This window comes from Peromyscus eremicus, chromosome 12 (assembly GCF_949786415.1).
Source record: "Peromyscus eremicus chromosome 12, PerEre_H2_v1, whole genome shotgun sequence".
Classification (NCBI taxonomy): domain Eukaryota; kingdom Metazoa; phylum Chordata; class Mammalia; order Rodentia; family Cricetidae; genus Peromyscus; species Peromyscus eremicus.
In genome coordinates, this window is record NC_081428.1 from 7617365 (window position 1) to 7639219 (window position 21855).

Below are 21855 nucleotides of genomic sequence, written 5' to 3' on the forward strand. Positions count from 1 at the left end.
ACTAAGGCGTCACGGGGACCCAGGTCGCGGTGACTGCAGGACCCGGGTGGCCCGCAGGCGCCCGGCCGGGCCGAACGGCCCCGCGTGGGCGGAAGCAGCTCCGCCCCTTCACCCTCAGGGGCGGGCCTTCCGCCCCCGGCAGCGGCGCAATGCGGAAGAGCTGGGCCTGCTGGAGCGGAAGTGACGCCTCCGGTGGCTGTAGCGGCGGCGGCTGCGGGAGAAGGAGGAGGAGGAGCCGGAGGAAGAGGTGAGGCAGCCGGCGGGGGGCGGGGAGCGGGGAGCGGCCGCGGCTAGACCCAGCGGCTGCCGGCCCGGCGGGTGGACGTTTCCTGAGCGGTGGCGGCGGTCGCGGCCGGGACGTGAGCGGTGAGAGGCGGCTGCGGGGCGCGAGCGGCTGGTGGCGAGGAGACCGCCGGGCGGCGGGTGGCTGCCGTGACAGCGGCTGTCACCCTGCGGGCGGGAAAGAACCCCGTCAGCGCAGGCTCCGGGGCATCTCTTGAGGCGCATAATGGAGGCACTGGACTGTCCGGTGCCTCCGTTTCCCCGGCTACCACGGAACCCATCGAGCCGCGGTGGGATCCATCTGTCACCAGGACCTGCGTGACTGGGCGGGAGGCGGCGGTCACCTGTGCGGCTCTCCCTGCCCTTCGCCGCCGCCCTAGAGAGTCCGCGGGGTGATAATAATCCCTACCCTCCTCCGGCCCCCTCGGGAGCTTTGAGGCAGCCTGGTTAACCTTCCCTCCCGTCTCCTGGCCTTTTCCGCCTAAGGATCAACCTGAAGTTTCCCCATCAGTTCCCTTCCAGTAGTGACAAATGGTGAAAGCAGGAAGGAAGCTGATAAACAACCCCAACTGAAAATACACTCCCGATTTGATTTTTTCCCTGTGGGTAAACATAAATGGGAAATTCACCTCATCCAAACCAGGACCAACAGTGCTAAAACCCTGCCTTGCCTTGCTGTATCTTGAGAATTGGAAGCGTTTCCTTTTGCCTTTTGGCAAAAATTTGGTGACGCCTTATCTTTTGGAATAAATCGTTCACCCCTGATTTCCCTTTTTCTCCACCCCCACCTCCATCAAACTTGGCAGGGAGGGACCACTGGGTGTCTAGCAGTCCATTCGCTTGACTCGGCTTGGTTTTCACAGGGCTGCGTCTGAAGAGAGGAGGATGGCGTTCAGCAAAGGATTTCGAATCTACCACAAATTGGATCCCCCACCGTTCAGCCTCATAGTGGAAACTAGGCATAAGGAAGAATGTCTCATGTTCGAGTCTGGGGCTGTGGCTGTGCTCTGTAAGTCACGTGTTTTAGCCTGATTATGATCTCTGTTTTGGTTTGTAACTCTCAAGTTTAACAGTTTATAAAAAAAATTCTTGGAAGCCTTCTTACTGAATTTTATCTGATGGATTTATTCTTTGACTTAATTTGAATGAAACCTTATTTCCTGTAAACTCAGACTTAGGTTTTTCTTTGGGGGGATGGTGGTTGGGGAGGTTGCAGATTTTGCTGATAGGATTTTGTTTTCCTTGTGTTCTGCTTCCAGAAGTGTATCTTTTTATAAAATATTGTTGCAGTTATGTCTTATCACATTAACCCAATAAGACAGCTTGCTTGATACCTGTAAAGCACAGAATTTTGCAGGTCAGTTTTAATAGTCATGATATTTTTCTGTGTATCTTATGTTAAACCCTTTATTTTTGTTGTTTTTTATTTTTATTTTTTATATGTTGGTGTGCCCCTCTGAACATGTGTGATATAGGAGGGTCAGATTCAGATCAGGCAAGTGTTCTACTACTGATGGACTTCTCCAGCCTAAGTGTTTATATTTCCAGTAAAAATTGCAAACTGATTGCTTTCTAAAGAAAAGGACTTCTTACTGTACCACACACACACACACACACACACACACACACAATAAAGTTTGGGATAATTTGTGGCAGATGGATGAAAATAAAATACTAATTAACATTATGCTTTATTCTTTAATTTTTTTTACATTTAGTTATTTGTGTGTAAGTGGGGGGCACGTGGAGTTCAGAGGTGAGCTTGTGAGAGTAGGTTCTCTCCTCCTATATGTGTTCCAGGGATAGAACTCAGTTCTTTAGGCTTGGTGGCAAATTCTTTTTACCTGCTGAGAACCTCTCAATGTACCCCATACTTCATTCTTAATATAAGACTCAGGCTTATATATAAGAATATAAGATAACCCTAGCTTGGGGTTTTCTCAAGTATGATTTTTTTTTAAACAGATTTTCTAATGATAACTATTTGTTCTTATGATTGATTGTTTTTTTTCTTTTTCCTTTTTTTATTTTTTTATTTTTTAAGCAATCTGTTATAGCCTGACCCTTCATGCTATAGCCAAAGCTGTTGAACTCCAGATCCCCCTGCCTCCATACCCTGAGTGCTGGGAATACAGGTGTGCACTACTGTGCTAGGTTTCTGCAGTGCTGAGGATTGACTCGGGGCTTCGTGTATCTTAGGCGAGCACTCTGCCAGCTGAGCTACATCCCTAGTTCTCTTGGTTATATTTTTCTCAGATTGTTTATTGATCATATTATATGAATTAAAACTAGTGTTTGGGCTGGGAGATGCTTCCATGTACCATGAGGACTTGAGTTTGATCCCCAGCACCCTCCTAAAAGCCTGGCCTGGCACTACATGCCTATAATCCTAGAACTGGGAAAGCAGAGTCAGGGGCCCTGGGATTTTGTGGTCAGCTAGTCTGCCAGGTTCTAGGCAAAGAGTCTGTCTCAAAAATAATATAGAGAGCAGTAAAAGAAAACACTTGATATCAATATCTGCCTCTATACATACTCTCCCTGTGTGTATTTATTATATAATAAATATATAATAAAGGAAGAGACCTGATATCAACCTCTGGCCTCCATGCATACTGTGTGTGTGTGTGTGTGTGTGTGTGTGTGTGTGTGTGTGTGTATGTATGTGTGTGTATTTAATATATAATGAACATATAATAAAGGAAAAAACCTGTTATCAACCTCTGGCCTCCATGCATACTCTCTCTTTCTCCCTCTGTGTGTGTGTGTATGTGTGTGTGTGTGTGTGTGTGTGTGTATTTAATATATAATAAAGGAAAAAATATATCAACCTCTGGCCTCCATGTATACTCTCTCTCTCTATATATATGTGTGTGTGTATATATATACATATATATATGTGCATGTGTTTATTTAATATATAATAAAGGAAAACACCGCTATCAACCTCTAGCCTTTATGTATACTCTGTGTGTATGTGTGTGTGTGTGTGTGTGTATGTATGTATGTATGTGTGTCTATTTAATATATAATGAATATATAATAAAGGAAGACACCTGATGTCAACCTCTGGCCTCCATGCATACTCTGTGTGTGTGTGTATTTAATATATAATATATATTATATATTGCTGTGTGTATATATGTGTGTGTATAATACAATAATGTTTGAAACACATTTACTAATATAATCTGTAAATATTTTAAGTATTATTCTTTCTTTAGACTCAGTAAGTAAAGAGCATAATGTCCTGACCCATGCATATATGATTTTCAGATTGGTTCATGTGTAACCTGGCTAAAATAGTAAAATTTTATCCTGGTAGGGAAAAATAATAGTGACATAATGAACAACTCTCAAGCAAAGATCAGTATATAACATATACATACAAATATATATATATATATATATATATATATACATGTATATATATGTTTTTGGTGCATACAGTAACATGGTTTGAAGGGAGAGGCAAAGGGCTAGATACATCCCAAGAAAAAGCTTAAGTAATATTCAGTATGAACTTCATTGCTCCAAATTGGTTTTTATGCTTTAATAAAATGAAAGTGCCATGCTCCAGTGTTAATCCAGCTAGCGTACATTCTCATACTATAGATGTGCTTACACTAATGAATATTGAAATAAAAACATGAGATTGGGGGCTTTGGCTAGTAATATAAAATGTTTTTCAACTGCTTGTGTTTTGTTTGACATTACCTGATTTATTAATGTTGTCTAAATTCTAGTATATTTTTAAATTGTAGTTATTCATAATTGCAATGGGAAGTTACCATGGAGCTTACAAATTATGAATTTACCTGTAGTTTTCAGAGTAATTGCTATATGGTAAGGTTAGAAAACCCAAGAATAATCATACTTATAAAACCTCTAGTAGTTATCTTTTATGCCAGATAATGTTTTTCGGTTTTTTTGTTTTTTGTTTTTTTTGGTTTTTTTTTTTTGGTTTTTTCGAGACAGGGTTTCTCTGTGTAGCTTTGTGCCTTTCCTGGAACTCACTTGGTAGTCCAGGCTGGCCTCAAACTCACAGAGATCCACCTGGCTCTGCCTCCCGAGTGCTGGGATTAAAGGCGTGCGCCACCACCGCCCGGCTCAGATAATGGTTTTTAAAAGTCTCTAAACCATCCATTTGGGGGCATTAATTATGAGGTGGAATAATATTAAGATATTTGCTTAACAATATATATTTATTTTCATGGTTTAGGAATTAAAACTAAGTACTGCATATTAAGCAAGCACTCTAACACCAACCTACCTCTGTAGCTTGTTTCTTAATTTTGTCCTCATTGGATTTAAGCTATGTAAGTAATTCTCAGAGGACACTAAAGTTTGAATACTGCTTCTCTCTGTAAAGCTAACATAAGTGGATACATATTCTCTTGGATGTGTTATCTTTTCTATAAATTCTACAGCAACACTTAAAATATATTTTAGTTTGACTTTTTCATTGATATATAACAAACATAAAAATTACATATATAGCTACAACACATGATGTTTCAAATCATTTGTACATTATATAAAATGTTGAAATGGGTTGGACATTTGCCATGTATGGTGAAAATATGCAAAACCCTTTTTTCTAGTTTCTTAGAATATATAGAACATTGTTACCTGTAGGTACTCTACTGTGCAATAATAAAATATAAATCTTTAAGAGCTAACCTTTTTCTTTTTAGATAAATTGATTTATAAAATAAGTTAGGTACTAGTATTATGTTACATATCTGTAACCCCAGCACTCAGGAGGCAGAAGCAGAAAGATCTTGTATTTGAGGCTATCCTGGGCAACATAGCGATAGCCTGTCACAAAAAAATTAATTTGGTATTCAGGTTGGAGTGATACCAAGATAGATGTTTGTAAGACCAATTCCTAAATGGTTGGCACCAAATGTAGTCAGAAAGTTTCTGTTCCTGCCCGGCCCTGAGGCCCACAGCTGCATGTAAAATAATCATTCAGAGGCTTATATTAGTTACCAACTGCATGGCCTATGGCAGGCTTCTTGTTAGCTATCTCTTATAATTTAACCCATTTTTATTAGTCTGTAAGTTGCCATGTGGCCGTGGCATTATCAGTCTGCTGGCATCTTGATGCTGACGTCTCCCCCTCCTCTCCTTTCTTCTCTCCGTATATCTGCTTGGATTTTCCTCCTGCCTCTAAGCTGCCTTGCCATAGGCCAGTGCAGCTATATTTATCAACCAATCAGAGCAACACATATTCACAGCATACAGAAAGACATCCCACAGCAGATGTTGTCCTGTATAATGTCTGTTGTATTCAGGGAACTGTCTGGAAGATATGGGTGTGTTCTCTTCACCCTCACCACTCTTAGCCTGTGTATTTCAGGGCCTCCTGCTTATCAGTCTGCAAGAAATGTCCTCTAAAGTGGTTTTCATTGTACGTCAGAGTGTGGCCCTGTTTTCTTAAGATAAAATTTAAACTCTTCAGCCTGTTTATCAAGGTCTTCCTTAACCTCCCTCCACACTTTCTGTTCCGGGAGATGGTGTCAGTGTTTTCACACAGTACTAGGACTTACCAATCTTCATCATTTTCTTTAGACTTGCACCAACTTAATCAGCTATTGATGTTTTGGGTTGCTTTAGTTTTTTTCTGACAAGGTCTCTCAGAGCTTAGGCTAGTCTCAAACTTGCTGTGTAGCTAGCTGAAGATGACCTTTGAACTCCTGAGCCTCCTAAGTGCTAAGCCAGTGTGTCCTACTCTGAGCCAATGATTTCTGTGCCTAAGCTGCACAACATAATCATCTGGAAGATTTCACAAACACTGGTACCTGGGCTTCTGTCTCCAAAGATTCTCGTAGTTGCATCAGAATGATAATTTCTGAGCAAAACTTTAGTGTACCTTGCTATGAGAGGTCACTTTTTTTGACCTATAGATTTTATCTAAAATAGCCATGTTTCCAGAATTATAATGCTGTTATTGTGTATTATGGAGCTTATAATTTTCTTGAAGCCCTCAGGCTGAACCAAAAGGTAATTTTTCCATGACATTTTCAATAGTGTTTTCATATCACATGGAACTGTGTACATGTTTCTTAAGGTTTATATTCCTAATGCTTGGCACAATATTTTACTCACCACTAAGGAACACGTAATTGTTAGGTGATTGACATTAGTGGGAAAGACTAACCTACGTTAGAAAACTGACAGATTCCAAGTGGTCTATTTGAAAATATAGTATATTGGGTTGAGGAGATGGCTCAGTGGATAAAGTGTTTGCTGAGCGACTGTGAGGACTTGAGTTTGGATTCCAGCACCAACTTAAGATTTGGGCTGGGTGTTGAGTGGAGAGAGGCAGATCTCAGGGGATGACTAGTCAGCCAGCTGAAACAGCGAGCCCTGGCCTCAGAGAGATGCTGTCTCAACAAATAAGGCAGTGAGAGGTAGAGGAACAAATCTGACGTGTGGCCTCTGACTTTCATATGTACTTATGCAGGCAAGCGCAGCCGCACATACACATACCCACACCCCACACACATATGGTTTTGCTTGCTTGTTTGTTTGTTTTGCATTGACGGGGATTGAACCCAGGATTCACGATTATAGGCAAACACTCTATTACTGAGCTACATTCCTTGCCCAATTTAATTTTTAATTGGCATATAATAATTTGTATAGTTTTATGGTATACAGTGTGGTATTTCTATATATGTATACAGTGAGTTATGATCAGATCAAGGTAATTAAGCATATTCATGGCCTCAGACATTCATTGTTTTTGAGCCGTTCAAAATCTTTCATAGCCATTTTGAAATATACATTATTATTGACTGCAGTTACCCTGCTGTGTAAATAAAGCAACACAACTCATTTCTCTTAAGTAATTAACTTTGTATCCACAGACAAATTTGCCCAGCATCACTCCCATCCTCTCCAGCCATTGGTAACTGTTCTGGTTCATGCTTCTGTGACACTGACTTTTCTTAGATTCCACAAATGAGTGAGATCATGTCATCTAGTGTTGGTCATGCTTCCTCTCCTATTCACTTCACATTGTTTCTCTAGGTCCTTCCCTGCTGTGAAGATGACAGTACCTTTTTGTGGCAAATGGCATTCCGTTGTGTATACATACACATACCACAGAATGCCTGTTTGCTTTCTTTGTTTGTTGTTGTTGTTGTTGTTGTTGTTGTTTGGTTGGTTGGTTGGTTGGTTGGTTGGTTGGTTGGTTGGTTTTTTGTTTTTCAAGACAGGGTTTCTCTGTGTAGCCCTGGCTGTTCTGTAACTCACTTTGCAGACCAGGCTGGCCTCAAACTCAAGAGATCCACCTGCCTCTGCCTCCCGAGTGCTGGGATTAAAGGTGTGTGCCACCACCGTCTGGCTGGTGTCGTTTTCGATGAAGTTTATTTTCTGTATTTTAGAGACTTGCACTAGGTATGGTGGTACACACCTGTGATTCTGCCTGCTTGAAGGGAAACCTCTTGAGCTTGGTTTGAGAGAAGCTTGGCCAAGACAAGGAGACTTGTCTGTGGGCATCCAAACCGGTTAAAAATGTGCACATCTGCTGGCTGTTGATTATTCTGGAAATAGTATTAAAATTCTTTCTTTCTTTCTTTCTTTCTTTCTTTCTTTCTTTCTTTCTTTCTTTCTTTCTTTTCTTTCTTTCTTTTTTTTTTTGTTGTTTGTTTGAGACAGGGTTTCTCTGTGTAGCTTTGGTGCCTTTCTTGGAACTCACTCTGTAGCCCAGGCTGCTGGCCTTGAACTCACAGAGATCTGCCTGCCCCTGCCTCCTGAGTGCTGGGATTAAAGGCAAACCCATAGAAAAGTTCTCAGTTAAAAGTGAAGTTGGCAGTGTTTTCTAGTGAGAGAGTCAATCAATTTGTATTTTTGCCTATAAACTACTATTACTCTGTTAGTATATAGAAGTATGGTTAGATTTTAAAGTAAGGTCATTAAGAACACAGTTGTTTGCTGGGACAAATTGAATGTCAGCTTGTAAAATTTTGGATGCCAAGTATAATAAGCAGCAATGACAAGCGGTGCATTTTTAAAATTGCCAAATGCTGTCAGTCAACAAGGCTGCCCTTTAGATAAGTTGCAGTAGGCTGTTTTTGAAAAAACGTATGTGAGGGAAGAAATGACTTTAGAGTTGACTTTTTAAGTATCAAATAAAATTTAGACTTGCTCTTGCTTATGTTAAAATTGTGACATTTATTTTCTCTTTATAAAAAAACTGGAATGTACATGTTTAATAGAAAGTAAAAAGTACCTTTAACATCAACATAAGATAAAAGTCAGCCCAGGCCTGAGTCTGAGCAGCAGCAGGAAGAGCGTACAAGTGTAGGAACAAGTCATTGGTTCCCACATGCTTTCATTTCCTCTTAACTTTGCTGTGGGCAAATAAAGAAGGAAGATGGAGCCTCTTCCCTGAACAGTAGAGCCCTGTTAGGTAGCATTGTATTACATGAGCTTGGGTCCATTAGATAGTCTAACTTGGCCTGAAACACAAATAGCCCAGAAATACAAACCGGACTTTTGCTTCTGACTGTGCTGGAGTAGTAGGACCTGGAGGTTGCCTCCTATCTGAGAATAGCAACAGCAAACTAAAAGAAGTGCACAAGATGGTTTTCAGATATCGAAAAGTAAATCAGATTGAATACTTAAGAGGGTATTATTTCATTAATGGAGCAAAATAGCTCTAGACTAAATTCTTCTTTGGTCCTACCTAACGCAGTTTAATACCCCAAAGGATCTGCTTTTGTTTCCCAGATTACAGTTTCCAATAATTTTAAGTTTCAAACAACTGTTCTCAGAAGTTTAAAAAATACAAGTGTGTGTCTATATAGATATATATATATATATACACACACACATATGCATAAGACAAAATTTATGTGTTACATGATACATGCATATCATTCAACCCATACTCACATTGAAAGCTATTTTACATGCAAAGAAGCAGAAAATATACTTCTTAATGAGGAGAAAAGTCAATCTGTAGAAACAGGTGTTAATGTTAGTAAGGAACATTGAAACAGCTTTGAAAAATATATTCCATATGTTCAAGAAGTAAAGTATGAGCATATTAAAGAGATGAAAAACATGACTCACATCAGTTATTCAAAGGGAAAATGACAATATCTAATGACATTATACACTGATAGGAACCATGTATTGAACACTACAGAAAGAATAGTTGGAATAGCTTAAAGACCCAAAGATAGAAGTTATCCAAAGGAAGTGCACAGAGGAAAAAAAGACCAGTATAAATAAGTTGTGTGGTTGAGTTGTCGGACAGCTTCAGGTGACCTAACATACATGTGTGATGGGAAGGAAGAGGGAAGGAAGATGTCTGAAGACATAACAGCTGGTAATTTACCAAAGTTGGTGGAGACTGTAAATCTACACATCTAAGAAGTTAAATGACCACCAGGGGGAAGAAACATGAAGAAAACGACACCATGATGCAAATTAATTCAGCTACAGAGAAACATCTTTAAAGCAGCTCAGGAAAAAGGGATGCCTATACAAACAAAAGAGTAACAGGCAAGAGCGGTCTTGTGCTTTTCCTTAGAAGCAGTCCAAGCGAGAGAACATAGAGAAACAGCATGAACCGAAAGGGGAAAAACAGAACCAAACGACCCACTTGGGCTCTGTGGAAGCACCGAAGAAAAGGGTGGGCTCTCCCGACACATTCAAAAGCTGGAAAAGTCGGAGCTCGGTGTGCTGGGTAGCAGAGAAGTGAGTTGTGTTTTTCAGGTGGTCTGCTGCAGTGAGTCTGAAGCAGTGGCCTTGTGAAAGAAGCTTCGGGAGTGAGGGCAGCACTAAGGTGTTCGGGACTGCCACACTGGGCTAGCCATGGAGCTGGACTACTGAAAAGAGGCGTGGCTTGACAAGTTACTGCACATTGTGTTTTGATTTGCTTATTTGAGTTTATAATGGTTATTAATAAGGATTTGTGTTTTATCTTTGTGTGTATTGATTTGTTTGAGATGTGGGATGTCACACTGTAGTCCAGACTGGTCTGATCTGTAACTCATTGGGCTAAATTGTGGTAATTCTCCTGCCTCAGCTTCCAGAGTGCTGGAGTTATAGCATGAGCTCCCATATCTGGATTGTGTTTTATTTTTTGTCAGCTAAACTAGAGCTGAACAACTGGAAGGAAAAACAAACACATTTCCAATTAAGTTATTCTCTGTTCGTATTCCTGTATATTCAATGTTATATACTCTTTAATGTTCCTTATCAGTAGTCTTCATATGTGTATATTTCTTAGAAGTCTGACTTAATGCATAAAGTGTATTCCTCATAGAAACTAGTTCTTAATGGGAAGAATTTATTGTGGGTTCTGTGTTACCCTGTTCTCTAGTAACCACAGTATTGCTGGAGTCTATTGAATTGCTTTATTGAAATATAGACTAACAGTCTTTTAATATCCTGTGGACCATGTTTGCAGTATAGACAGGATTAATCTTATACTAAGTGGATTCTGGTTACTTGTTCATTAGTACTTGTTAGTTGTTTGTTTCTGGTCAACATTGAAACTGTCTTGACCTATCTTATTTAATGATTCTCTTGGAAAATGGGGTCAAAAGCTTAGTTGTCAGGTTCATAGTTGTTGGGAAGCTGCATGGGACTGATACAGACAGAGCTAATTGTGTAGGATGACACCGTGGATCCAGTATGTTAGTACCTCAGTAGTGGATTAGAACTCCATTAGACTGGTTTGTTGTTGTGGGGACTGAGCCCAGAGCCGTGGGCATTTACCATTGAGCTGCATTCATAGTCCTCTTACATTTTTATCCTGAAAGAGGTTCTTGCTAAATTGCCCACACCTGCCTTGAACTTTTGATCCTTCAGTCTTAGCCTGCTGCTGAAGAAACTGCATTGACAGGCATTGCTACCGTGCCTCGCAGTCTGCCAGGATGTAGCATTGCTTGGTTATATAATGACTGCCCTCCTCGTCTGTCCTTTCAGGAACCTAGAATCTTGCAAGGGCCTGGTACATAGTAGATGTTCACTGAATACTTTGAGTAAATAGAAGCTTTTTTTTTAAAGTGTTGCCAATATTTGGTTGCATAGGTTATATAGAACAGTAGTTTGTTTCATGTCTTTCATTTGTAGTTTTGATTTTTTAATTTTAATTTTGATTTTTAAAAATTTAATTAAAAAAATCTTTACCTTATAAATTTTTTCGTTTTATGTGTGATGAAGTGGAAACGGGCTTCACTGCTAGCTAGTCATATGATCTTGGATGAATCAGATAATTGCTAGTCTTTTTCTTCTGAAAATGAGAAGCTTGGACTATACATGATCTCTAGTACCCTCTGGATGTTCTATACCAAAGTGCTATTTACATGCAAATAGGCTGACCACAAATTGCCACCCATGTAACCACAGGCAAATTGTGATTCTAGGAGCAGCATTCTAATTTGCAACTCCTACGCCCTGCCTTTTTGAGAGTGGATCTTGATGTGTAGCCTAGTATGTGCTATGTAGTGTGGAACTTTCCATTGAGCCCTGCTGGCCTCAAACTCACAATCCTCCTCTCTCAGACTTCAGGAATGCCAGAATTACAGGCACTTGATACCGTGCTCTGTGCTTTATTGACCCACAGTCTGTTGCTTGATCTTCTAGCTCAATTGGGGAAGTACAATCTAATCCCAGTCTGGAAGGTTTGAGCCACAAGAATGTTTACATTGGGTAGCAGGGCCTTCTTGAGTAGCTTTATCTAGTTTGAATTATTATAATTCATTGAAAGTTAGAGTTTACATTTAATTCAACCCTTTAAATGCCTTTTGATTAAATACAAGTAACTTAATGTTTTAGTCTAGGGTAACATACCAGTTTTGTTATTTGCTATTTTAGATAATGAGTTGCAATGAAGATGTGAATTTTATGCATCATAAATATTTCAGTGTTTTTAAAAGATATGGGCTGAATTTTGTTATTAGTGGATTTTCTGAGGCAAAGCCTTACTTGTCTTAAACTCCATGAGCCTGCTGCCCCAGCCTCTTAAGGCAGGGGCTGTTGGGGTGCACCATGAGCTCTCTGTTCATTTGTTAAACCTAATATATCAGATCGCCCTGGTGCCTCAAAGATGTTTTCATGAGAATAAGTGTTTATTGCACTTATCTTGTTTAAAATTCTGTTCTATGACCTTATTGATATGACATGTTCTCCAGCAGGGGAGATCTGAAAGCCTTCAGGTATTTATTAGTGTTAGTGATGTGAGGAAACACTTGAAATATAGATGTAAAAAGTAACAAAATACAGAGGAGCTAGATTTATTCATAAGGTGGCTCTGTGTGCTTAGGAACCTATATTTTCATGTTTGAAGCCTAAGAAAAACATTTAGACCCAAATTAATGATAGAGCTAATTGTGGCATGGGAAAAAGAGTTGTTCCCTTTAAATAAGCCCTTGTGGGATTTAGTTACTGTCTATCCCTGGTATATGGTGGCGGTCATACCTTAGAAGCCAAGACTTGCTTTTGCTTAAGTGTTTTTTTAAACACGTGAATTACAAAGGCAAAGGCCTGGTAGTTACCTTAGCTGAACAGCTGAAAATCTTGATTGCTCAGAGTCAACCCTAAAACAATGGGCTTCTTGGATATCCAGACCCACTTGTGTTTAGAAATCAGTAACTCATAAAAAGGTTTGTTTTTCCTAGCGTTTTGTTTGTTTAATTACCACCATCATTAGAAGGGGAAGAGTACAAACTTCTGCACAGAAGACAGTTTACTCCTCGCAGTGAGCATGCAGTGGATACTGGGGCAGGAAAGTGAACTGTTCTTCTTCTGTATCACCTCTCTCCCAACCTTGATTTCCTCTCTGCTGCTTCATGAACCCTGCTACCTAAGCCTTGGCTGGCAGTTATTTCAATCCTGTGTTCTCCACACCCACCTTCCTATGCCCACCCTCATGCATCACCCTGGAGACTTTCTAGACCTCACTAAGGATTGTTAAATGTGATCGTTCGCAATGAAGACATTGGGATTTTTTCCTGAGAAGGGAAAGCTTTTTGTAAAATGTATTGTTTTAAAGTTAGCAAAACACGCCCTTGTGTGCAGTAAGCTCTCGGTTTGTTTTGTCTGTGAAGTGAGGATCCAGTGGAGCTGTGAGGTTCAGTGTCTGTTAGGTTGGTGTCACACTGAGGTATGAAAAAATCAAACTGGCTTCAGTTGCTATTAGTATACAAGTGACTGAAATACAGAATAAAAGGAAAGATTTACTTTTAATTGGGTGATAAGGGCAAAACTCCAGGAAGTGGCATTTTGCTCAGAGATTGAAGGATGGGTACTATTTGAAAATAGCAAGATGACTAGTGGCTATTCCAGATGGAGAGAACACTATGAACAGAGGAAGAGAAGAGAATGCAGGGCAAGTAGACAGCAGATTACTCATTCTGGCTGAAGCCTGGCGTGCCAGGAGGTAGTGAGAAGGAAAGGGAGATGGGGAAGACATTCTCAAGTGCTGTGCTTTAGCTAAAGGTCATACACACATTCTTAATATGGTGTAAGTGTTCTTACTGCAGATAATCTCTTCATAGTGGAAGATTCTTACAGTATTTTCTAAAATGAGGTTGTCAGGGAAGTGGCACAGTGATCACGAGTATCATCTATCTTGGAAGATCTAATAAAATAAGGAAATCTATTTCCCCACTTAAAAGCAATGTATGACCATGGTGGCTCACACCAGCTCTCAGTAGGCTGAGGCAGGGAGATCATGAAATCAAGACTATTCTGGGCTATATGGTGAGACTGTCTCTGAAAAAAAGAAAGTTACAAAGGGAAAATAGGATATCGTAAGAATTTATCTTATTGATGCCATTTAGAGATATTTATCTAAATTTAGGAAGATGAAACAATTTGAACATACAGAAAAGTTGAAGTTCAGTAAAAAAGGATATTTTCTTACCCATTTGAGAGTAGATTGCTGACATGATACCCTGTTGCCCCAGATACTTTACTATGTGTTTCCTAGACATCCTCCTGCATGATCCTAGACATCCTCCTGCGTGAAAGTATGCAGTGATACTGGCCATTGCTGATGCTCAGACCCTGTTCCACTTTAATTATTTCAGATGTGAACAGTGTATTTAGTAGTCAGGTCTTGATCTCCAACTCTAGAAGAACTCCGTAGTCTCTGACACTCAGGACCTTAAGCACTCAGAAGGCGAAGAGCAGTGATCCTGTTGGACAGGACACCCCTCCGTGCTGTGTGGTGCTTCCACTGGTGCATACCCTCAGCAGGGTTGTTACAGAGGGATCCTGGTGTTTTTCCAGTCACGTCGCCATTTTAAACTGTCTCATTACTGTCGGTATTCACTTTGATAGCTGGTAAAGGTAATGCTCTGCCAGGCATCCTTTATGATTATTTTGAGGACTTTGAGACTATAAAATGCCCATTTCCTTATGGAACTTCTAGTCTATAGGCCTATTCGGGCAGTAATAGCATATTATTGTTCCTTTGTTGCTTGTATTCTACATTTTCCAGAACCATTGAATATGCAACAATGGAACCCATTCTAAGTACAAGGGCGGGAGTAGGTAGTTCTTTCAGGGTCCCACAATGTAGCCCTGGCTAGCCTGGGACCCTAGAAACCAGATTGGCCTGCCTCTTCCTCCCTGGTGCAAGGATTAAAGTGTGAGTCACCAGGCCCAGCAAAGCTCCGTTCTCTCTAATGCTGGCTCCTTAGGCTAAGACAAGTTAGTAGCCAATTTAAGCCAATTTCCCCATATGTCAAATGGAAATTGTAGCGTTGTTTCTTGGGTTATTGTGAAAATTGAATAATACATACAAGCACCTGGCCTAGTGTTATTGTCATAATAATCACAGAGATAATAAACAAGTACTTCAGCTGCAATACTATTTTAAAGTTGCTGGTAATAGCTTAAAAGGAAAGCCAAAACCTTGGCAGGAAAAATGCAATCTCATCTATTCCTTTCCTTTAGTCTAAGAGTGTGTGTGTGTGTGTGTGTGTGTGTGTGCGCGCACGCGCGCATGCGTGCGGCGTGCACACTTTAGGGCATGCACACGTGTATTCTGAGAAGATAATTCCAAAGTACAGATAACTAAACAGCTTGGCATTTGTTTGCATATTTGAGCTAGATGACAGTGTAATAGAAGGATTATTATTGGGCCTGAGTTATTTATTTGGTGTACAATTGAGGAGAAAGTATTTATTATTATTAGGGAATATTTCATGATAATTTAAGTTGTGGAAAGGGAATGACTTAATATTAATGACTTAATATTAAATTACATTTTCTTTTAACTCTTTCTGGCTGCTGTCTTTGAACATGATGATTGCTGCTGACACTAATACATCAGGAATTCCTACATTACCATGTCAGCAGTGGTACTTTAAATTCACACAGCATGGGAACTCTGTAGAGCTATCTGACTGGAAACCACATCTTCTGCCATGAGAAACAGAGCAAGTGTTTTTGAACATTTGTTTTTGTGTGTAGTATACATACATGCATACTTTGTTTGTTTGTTTGTTTGTTTGAGACAGGGTTTCTCTGTGTAGCTTTGGAGCCTTTCGTAGAACTCCCAGGCTGGCCTCGAACTCACAGAGATCCTCCTGCCTCTGCCTCCCGAGTGCTGGGATTAAAGATGTGTGCCACCACTGCCCAGCTTGTATACATACAAAAATCAGCCAGGCAGTGGTGGCACACACCTTTAACCCCAGCACTCAGGAGGCAGAGGCAGGCGGATCTCTGTGAGTTCGAGGCCAGCCTGGTCTACAGTGTTAGGTCTCTACCACTGAGATAAACTCCCAGCCCCACCCATGGTACCCTGAATGAGGAAGTATAGTATTTAAGGAAGGCAAATCTGGTTTCCTTTAGAAAACAATTCAATTTATGTTGTAAAATTTCATGTTTGTATTGAACATAACTTCTGTAAACACGTGGAGCAATATAATGCTAGGACATCTAGGAATGTGGAATAAGACACAACTCCCTATTATTTTAGTAGCATGCTAAAATTCTTCCCCACCCCCATTTCATACTGGTTAGAGAAAGGCCCACTCTTAATTATGAACTCATTAGGGAATGCGATGGTACTAGTTAACTGAGTCATTTGCCTTAGCCTGTGCTGCCAGCTAGCTGAGCACAGTTCACCCGATGACAAAAGTGAGGTTACAAGGAGGAAGCTTGAGTGGATCGTCTGAGGGGAGGCACATGGGGAGGCTCGATACCTTGCAGAACTCCACGAAGAGCTCTAAGGGAAAAGAAGAGCATATAATCCAAGTGGCCAGAAATCTTAGGTAAAACATAGGCTTAGAAGAGCCCTTCGTCAGCAGTAAAGGTGGACAACAGGGTCTGGGGAGCTTGGAGCCATCTGCTTGCTTTCCTAGAGCAGCACATGAGCCCTGCCAAAGGCTCCGTGGTTCTGCAGTGTGCACAGAGAGGCAGAAGGGTGCGTGTGCTGGTGACAGGTCAACAGTGTGACCTAGCAAGCCAGGCAGCGAGCTGCTGAGAGATGGGAGTGGGGAAAGAAGGCCAGTGGAGATTTCACACTTTAGAATGTGCTACTTGGGAGTTTGTGAAATACTAGATATGGTTTATTTTCCTTTGTTTTTTGTTTTTTTGATACATTTTAAGTGTATATCTGCTAAGTGCTAGGAAGATTTTTCCTTTAAACTTTGGGGATATTTTTGTTGTTGCTGGTTTTTCTTTCAGTAGACTAGCCATAGTAGCTTGCTCTAGGGAAATTATTGTCTGAATTGTACTTATTAACAAGATAACATCAGCTTCTGTCAAAGGAAGTGAGGCAAAGGTCAGTAAAGACTGCCTCTGTAACATGAATTGTTAAACGGTCTTATTAATAAAAAACCCAGAGCCAGATATTGGGGTAAAAGCTGAAAGAGAGGCAGAGCATCCAGTCACGAGTTCTTACCTCTATGAAATCCTCCTCCGAAAGAGAGCAAGCTCCTCTCTCCACCCCACCTTATCACTTCCTCTCTCTGCCCAGCTGGATCACCTCCTGTGTGTCTGTACAGATCTCTAGACCTCTCTGGTTAACTAGTGGCTAGCTCCTCCTCCTGATTTTCAGGCAAGCTTTATTTGTTAAAGCACAGATAAACTATTCCCCATTGCTGTGCTGAACTTGTATCAGGCAGTGGCTTGCAGCATTGTACCCGTTCAGGCACTATTCTAAGTGTCAAGGATAAGGGAGGACCAAACAGATCATCAGCGAGAAAAAGTGGATTAATTAGATGTTGGAATTACTTAACTCCAGCAAGAACGCTGTACTACTAGTTGGAGAAAATACCTAATATAACACACAGGTGTTAAGGCCCCATTGCTGAAGACAACACCTATATTGAACATAGAGATATCGAGCTGGTGCCTACATAGAGCTTTCATTTTTATGTTCAGGCATCTTCAGTACACAAAGATATCCTGCACATTATCAAAAGAGTAAGGTAAACACCAAGCGAGCCACAATGGTGTCTGGCTGCAAGAGATGCTAGGGTAATGGTGGCACAAAGCTTGTGGGAGTAACCAACCAATAACTGATTTGACTTAAGGCCCATTCCACGAGATGTAGTCCAGACCTGACATTGCTTGAGTAACCAAGAACCTGAGACTAGATAGCCAAGGGACACAGGGGAAAACTGAATGATACTGGTCTAAGAGAGAGAGACAGAGACAGAGACAGAGACAGAGACAGAGAGAGACAGAGAGAAAGGAGAAAAAAATTAAAAAGAGAATATTACATTTTGAATTTTTGTTTCAAATTCTGGCTTCATAACTAAATAGATTTTGATGTTTTCAATTATTTTTAACAGCATCTGCAGAAAAGGAGGCAATTAAAGGTACATATACCAAAGTACTGGATGCATATGGACTTTTAGGAGTTTTGCGGTTAAATCTTGGTAAGTGTTATTCAGTGCGGGTCATCTACTCTTCCATTTCTCTTTTGTAACCCTGGAGATTACAAAGACTGCCTCTACATTATTTCAGACTCAGTATCTGAGCTTTAAGTGTTGTATACCTTTTAAAAACTAATTAAGCTAATCTTATTAAACAATACTTTATTACTATGAGAATTTCATGTAATGTATTTTGATCATATTCCACCCCCTCTCAACTTGCACACATCCCCACCCAACCTTTTTCTGTCTCTGTGTCTCTCCCTCCCCCACTCCTTCCCTCTCACTCTCTCTCTCAAACTTGTGAAGTCTAGTTTGTGTTAGTTAACTACTCTTGGATGCGGGGTCTACCCTGGAGTGTGATCAGTATACCAGAGAGCACACCATTAAAGAAAACGGGCTACGCCTTTCCCAGCAGCTATCTGACTCCGTGGTTAAGGCACTTGCTGCTCTTCCAGAGTACCCAGGTTTGGTTCCCAGCACCCACATGGTAGCTCACAACCATATATAACTCCAGGGTTACATGTGGTGCACATAGATACATGTAGAGAAAACACTCCTGCACATACAATAAAAATAGAAAGACATGCAACAGTTTCAAGATCAAAGGACAGTGTCCTGTTGAAGCACCTTAGCAGAGAATGAGAGCAGTCCCTGTTTTCTTCTTTCAGCACATTAAGGAGACACACTGATTCCCCTAGTACATCATGGAAAAGGCATCTGTTTTAGATTCAGAAATGTCTGCTCTTTAATCCTCTTAAAATCATTTATTTTTGTGTGTAGGAGTGTTAGATGATGTCATGTATTTCTGAATGATGTGCAGGTAGCCTGCTGAGTCAAGAACACAGTCAGATCCCCTAGGACTGGAGTTCAGACAGTTGCTTGTGAGCCACACCATGTGGGTGCTGGGAATCGAACTAGGTGCCTCTGGAAGAGCAATGCTCTTAACCACTGAGCCATCTCTCCAGCTCTGACTTAATGTCACTATGATCTTTTGGGGTAACTTTTATGATTAGCAGTTTGTCTATAAAGGTATGCCTTGGAGTGTGGTCCAGAGACTGGACCTGGTTCATGCTTTTATTGGTCTGTATGAGAAAGTAAGCTTGTACTATCATGGGTATATAACACATGGTTTTCTTCCTTGATATAGTCTAACTATGAAACAACCAAAAAAAATGGAAAAGAAAGTAAACTGAAGATGGATTTAGTTATATAATGGATTTTTATTGTGATTCGGGCATTTTTCTTTTAATTTTTTTTATTTTTGTGGGCATTGGTGTTCTGCCTACATGCATGTGTGTGTGTGTGGGGGGTGTCAGATTCCCTGGAACTGCCATTACTGACAGTTGTGAGCTGCATGTGGGTGCTGAGAATTGAACCTGGGTCCTTTGGAAGAGCAGCCAGTGCTCTCAACTGCTGAGCCATCTCTCCAGCCCCCATCAGGCATTTTTCTTATTGTGTGCTGCCAATTATATGAAAAATAAAAAAAAATCCTGATGTTCAGAAGTTAGGACCAAGGAGTGAACCCCTATATCCCTTTTGCTGTAAAAAAGAAAGAAGGAAAACTTCAGAAACACTGAGCAAGTTTTCTTGAACCAGATCTCTGTATTAACTGTGACCAAGGCCTTGTGCCCGTACGCTGTCGTCTTCAGCTCTCACATTTATATGCCATTTTAAAACGTTACCATTTACCAAGATATTGGACATTCATTATCTGAGCTTCCTGTCCATGGTAAGGGTTTGAAGGCAGCATTTTTTTAACAAGTTTTGTACCCTCAGATTATGTATGGAAATAACTTTGTAAATGTGACATTATCTTAATGTTTTAGTGCTTGACATACTGAATGTATTTAAATGAGAATATTTTTTCCCTGAAAAAACACCTGTAGTTGTAAATTTAAACATGTTCGTGGTAAGTTTAGAGTAATTGCAATGATCGGGCATAGTGGTACATACCTGTATTCCCTGCATTTGGTAAGGCTGAGGCCAGAGGATTGGGAGTTTGGGGCCAGCTGATGCAGCACAGTAAGACTATCTCAAAAAAAAAAAAAATTACAGTATAAGATTTTAAAGATGGAAACACAGGAAGAAGTCAGAAGATATTATAGAGCTTGGAAATGTTGGTGTTCTGTGCGGTAAAATCTTTGGTTTTCACAGGTGATACCATGTTGCATTATCTGGTCCTAGTCACTGGATGTATGTCTGTTGGGAAAATTCAAGAATCTGAAGTTTTCCGAGTTACTTCCACTGAGTTTATATCACTCCGAGCTGATGCTTCAGATGAGGATCGCATTTCAGAAGTCCGTAAAGTTTTGAACTCAGGAAACTTTTATTTTGCGTGGTCCGCATCTGGAGTCAGCTTAGATCTGAGTCTGAATGCACATCGCAGCGTGCAGGAGCACACGACTGACAACAGGTTTTTCTGGTGAGTCTGTCGTCTTTCCTCCTTTGTAAGTGTGGACTGCTCAGTGGCTCAGAGGTGTGGGCACAGTGGCCCACAGTGGCTGTTGTTGGAGAGAGCAAAGGATGGACGTGGTTGAGCACTTTTTCCTGCCCTGACCCACAGCAGAGCATGGCAGGCACCTTGATGGAGTGGAATATTGTGTGAAGCCCATCTGCTGCTCTTCCTGCTCTAGACTGAGTGTGCTTCACAGTGAGAAGTGCGCATTTGTGGAGTTCGTGGTGCACGTGGCCACTCTTTCCTAGTCTCTGTTCCAGTCTCATCGCTGACATTCCGTCATTCTAAGCGACATTCCCTTATTTTCAATGTTGAGATTGTTAAGTAGCTGGTCCTCTTTCTTTTTTGGTGCTGGAAATTGAACATAGTTTGTGCATGGTAGGTGGGTGAGCACTCCTCTGGGTGGGTGAGCACTCCCCTAGCCTGAGGAGATGGTCTCGATGTGAGAGCAGCAGGCTGTGAAGGAAGTGCACTGGGACACTCAGCACTGCGGTAACTGAACCTGGGGTGGGTATCGGGGTCTGTTAGGTGATGCTGCTGACGGGCTGTGTGATAGGCAAGCAGACATGGTGAGCAGAGCACGGGGACTAAGAGTTGGGTGGCTTCGTTGTAGCCCACTGGATTTCAGTGTGTCTAGTTACAGTGCTTCTGTTGTCTACAGCCAGCAGCAACAGTGACTTCTCTTTCATTAATGCGTATAGAAGTTCTGTCTCACCAGAAATGTACATTGTAAGGCCAAAGCTCTAAGGACACTGCTCTTGACCTCCCCTGGTCTTCAGATTCAAAGCATTTGTCTTCTGTGTTTATCCACTCCCTCATTTTCATCATCACGTATGGTTCTTGAATTGTCCACTCAGGTTTGACACATTTGCCCTGGCTGTCCGAGGGCTCCAACTTGATGACCGCTTCAGGAGAGAAGAGGAAGCTCTAGTTACACCTTCTAGTTTCTATGGAGAAGTCTCAGCTCCAAGAGGAGAAATAGGGGAGTGGAGAGGGCTGTAGAGCACTGCCTGGCAGGGCCTTGGCCTTGGCAAAGGAGACAAGGAGCTGGGGAAGACAGGATGGGAAGCAATAGAGTAGCTGAGTGGGCATGCAGCCCTCTCCACTCAACAAAGCCAGTGATGATGACATGCACTTTGTCAGGTATCCAGAGATGCGCCTTCCAGGGTGAGGCCTTTGTCAACCTGTGTGTGTGTGCTTTCAGGTGGAAAACACTGAAGCCCTTTGAAGTAAATAATTATAATCCAGCCA

General features: G+C 41.2%; 1 protein-coding gene across 4 annotated transcripts in view; it reads left to right on the forward strand.

Annotated features, from left to right (window-relative positions):
- The first annotated feature begins 113 nt into the window (after window positions 1-113).
- The window catches only part of Synj1 (synaptojanin 1), a 77122-nt gene continuing 55380 nt past the window's right edge, over window positions 114-21855 (forward strand). The window contains exons 1-4 of one of the 4 annotated variants that reach the window (XM_059277653.1): window positions 114-247; window positions 1146-1291; window positions 18063-18149; window positions 20304-20571. In XM_059277653.1, the coding sequence (XP_059133636.1) occupies window positions 150-247; window positions 1146-1291; window positions 18063-18149; window positions 20304-20571 (599 nt within the window). In that variant the 5' untranslated portion in view covers window positions 114-149. The other 3 variants (XM_059277652.1, XM_059277654.1, XM_059277655.1) reach the window with 3 other exon arrangements.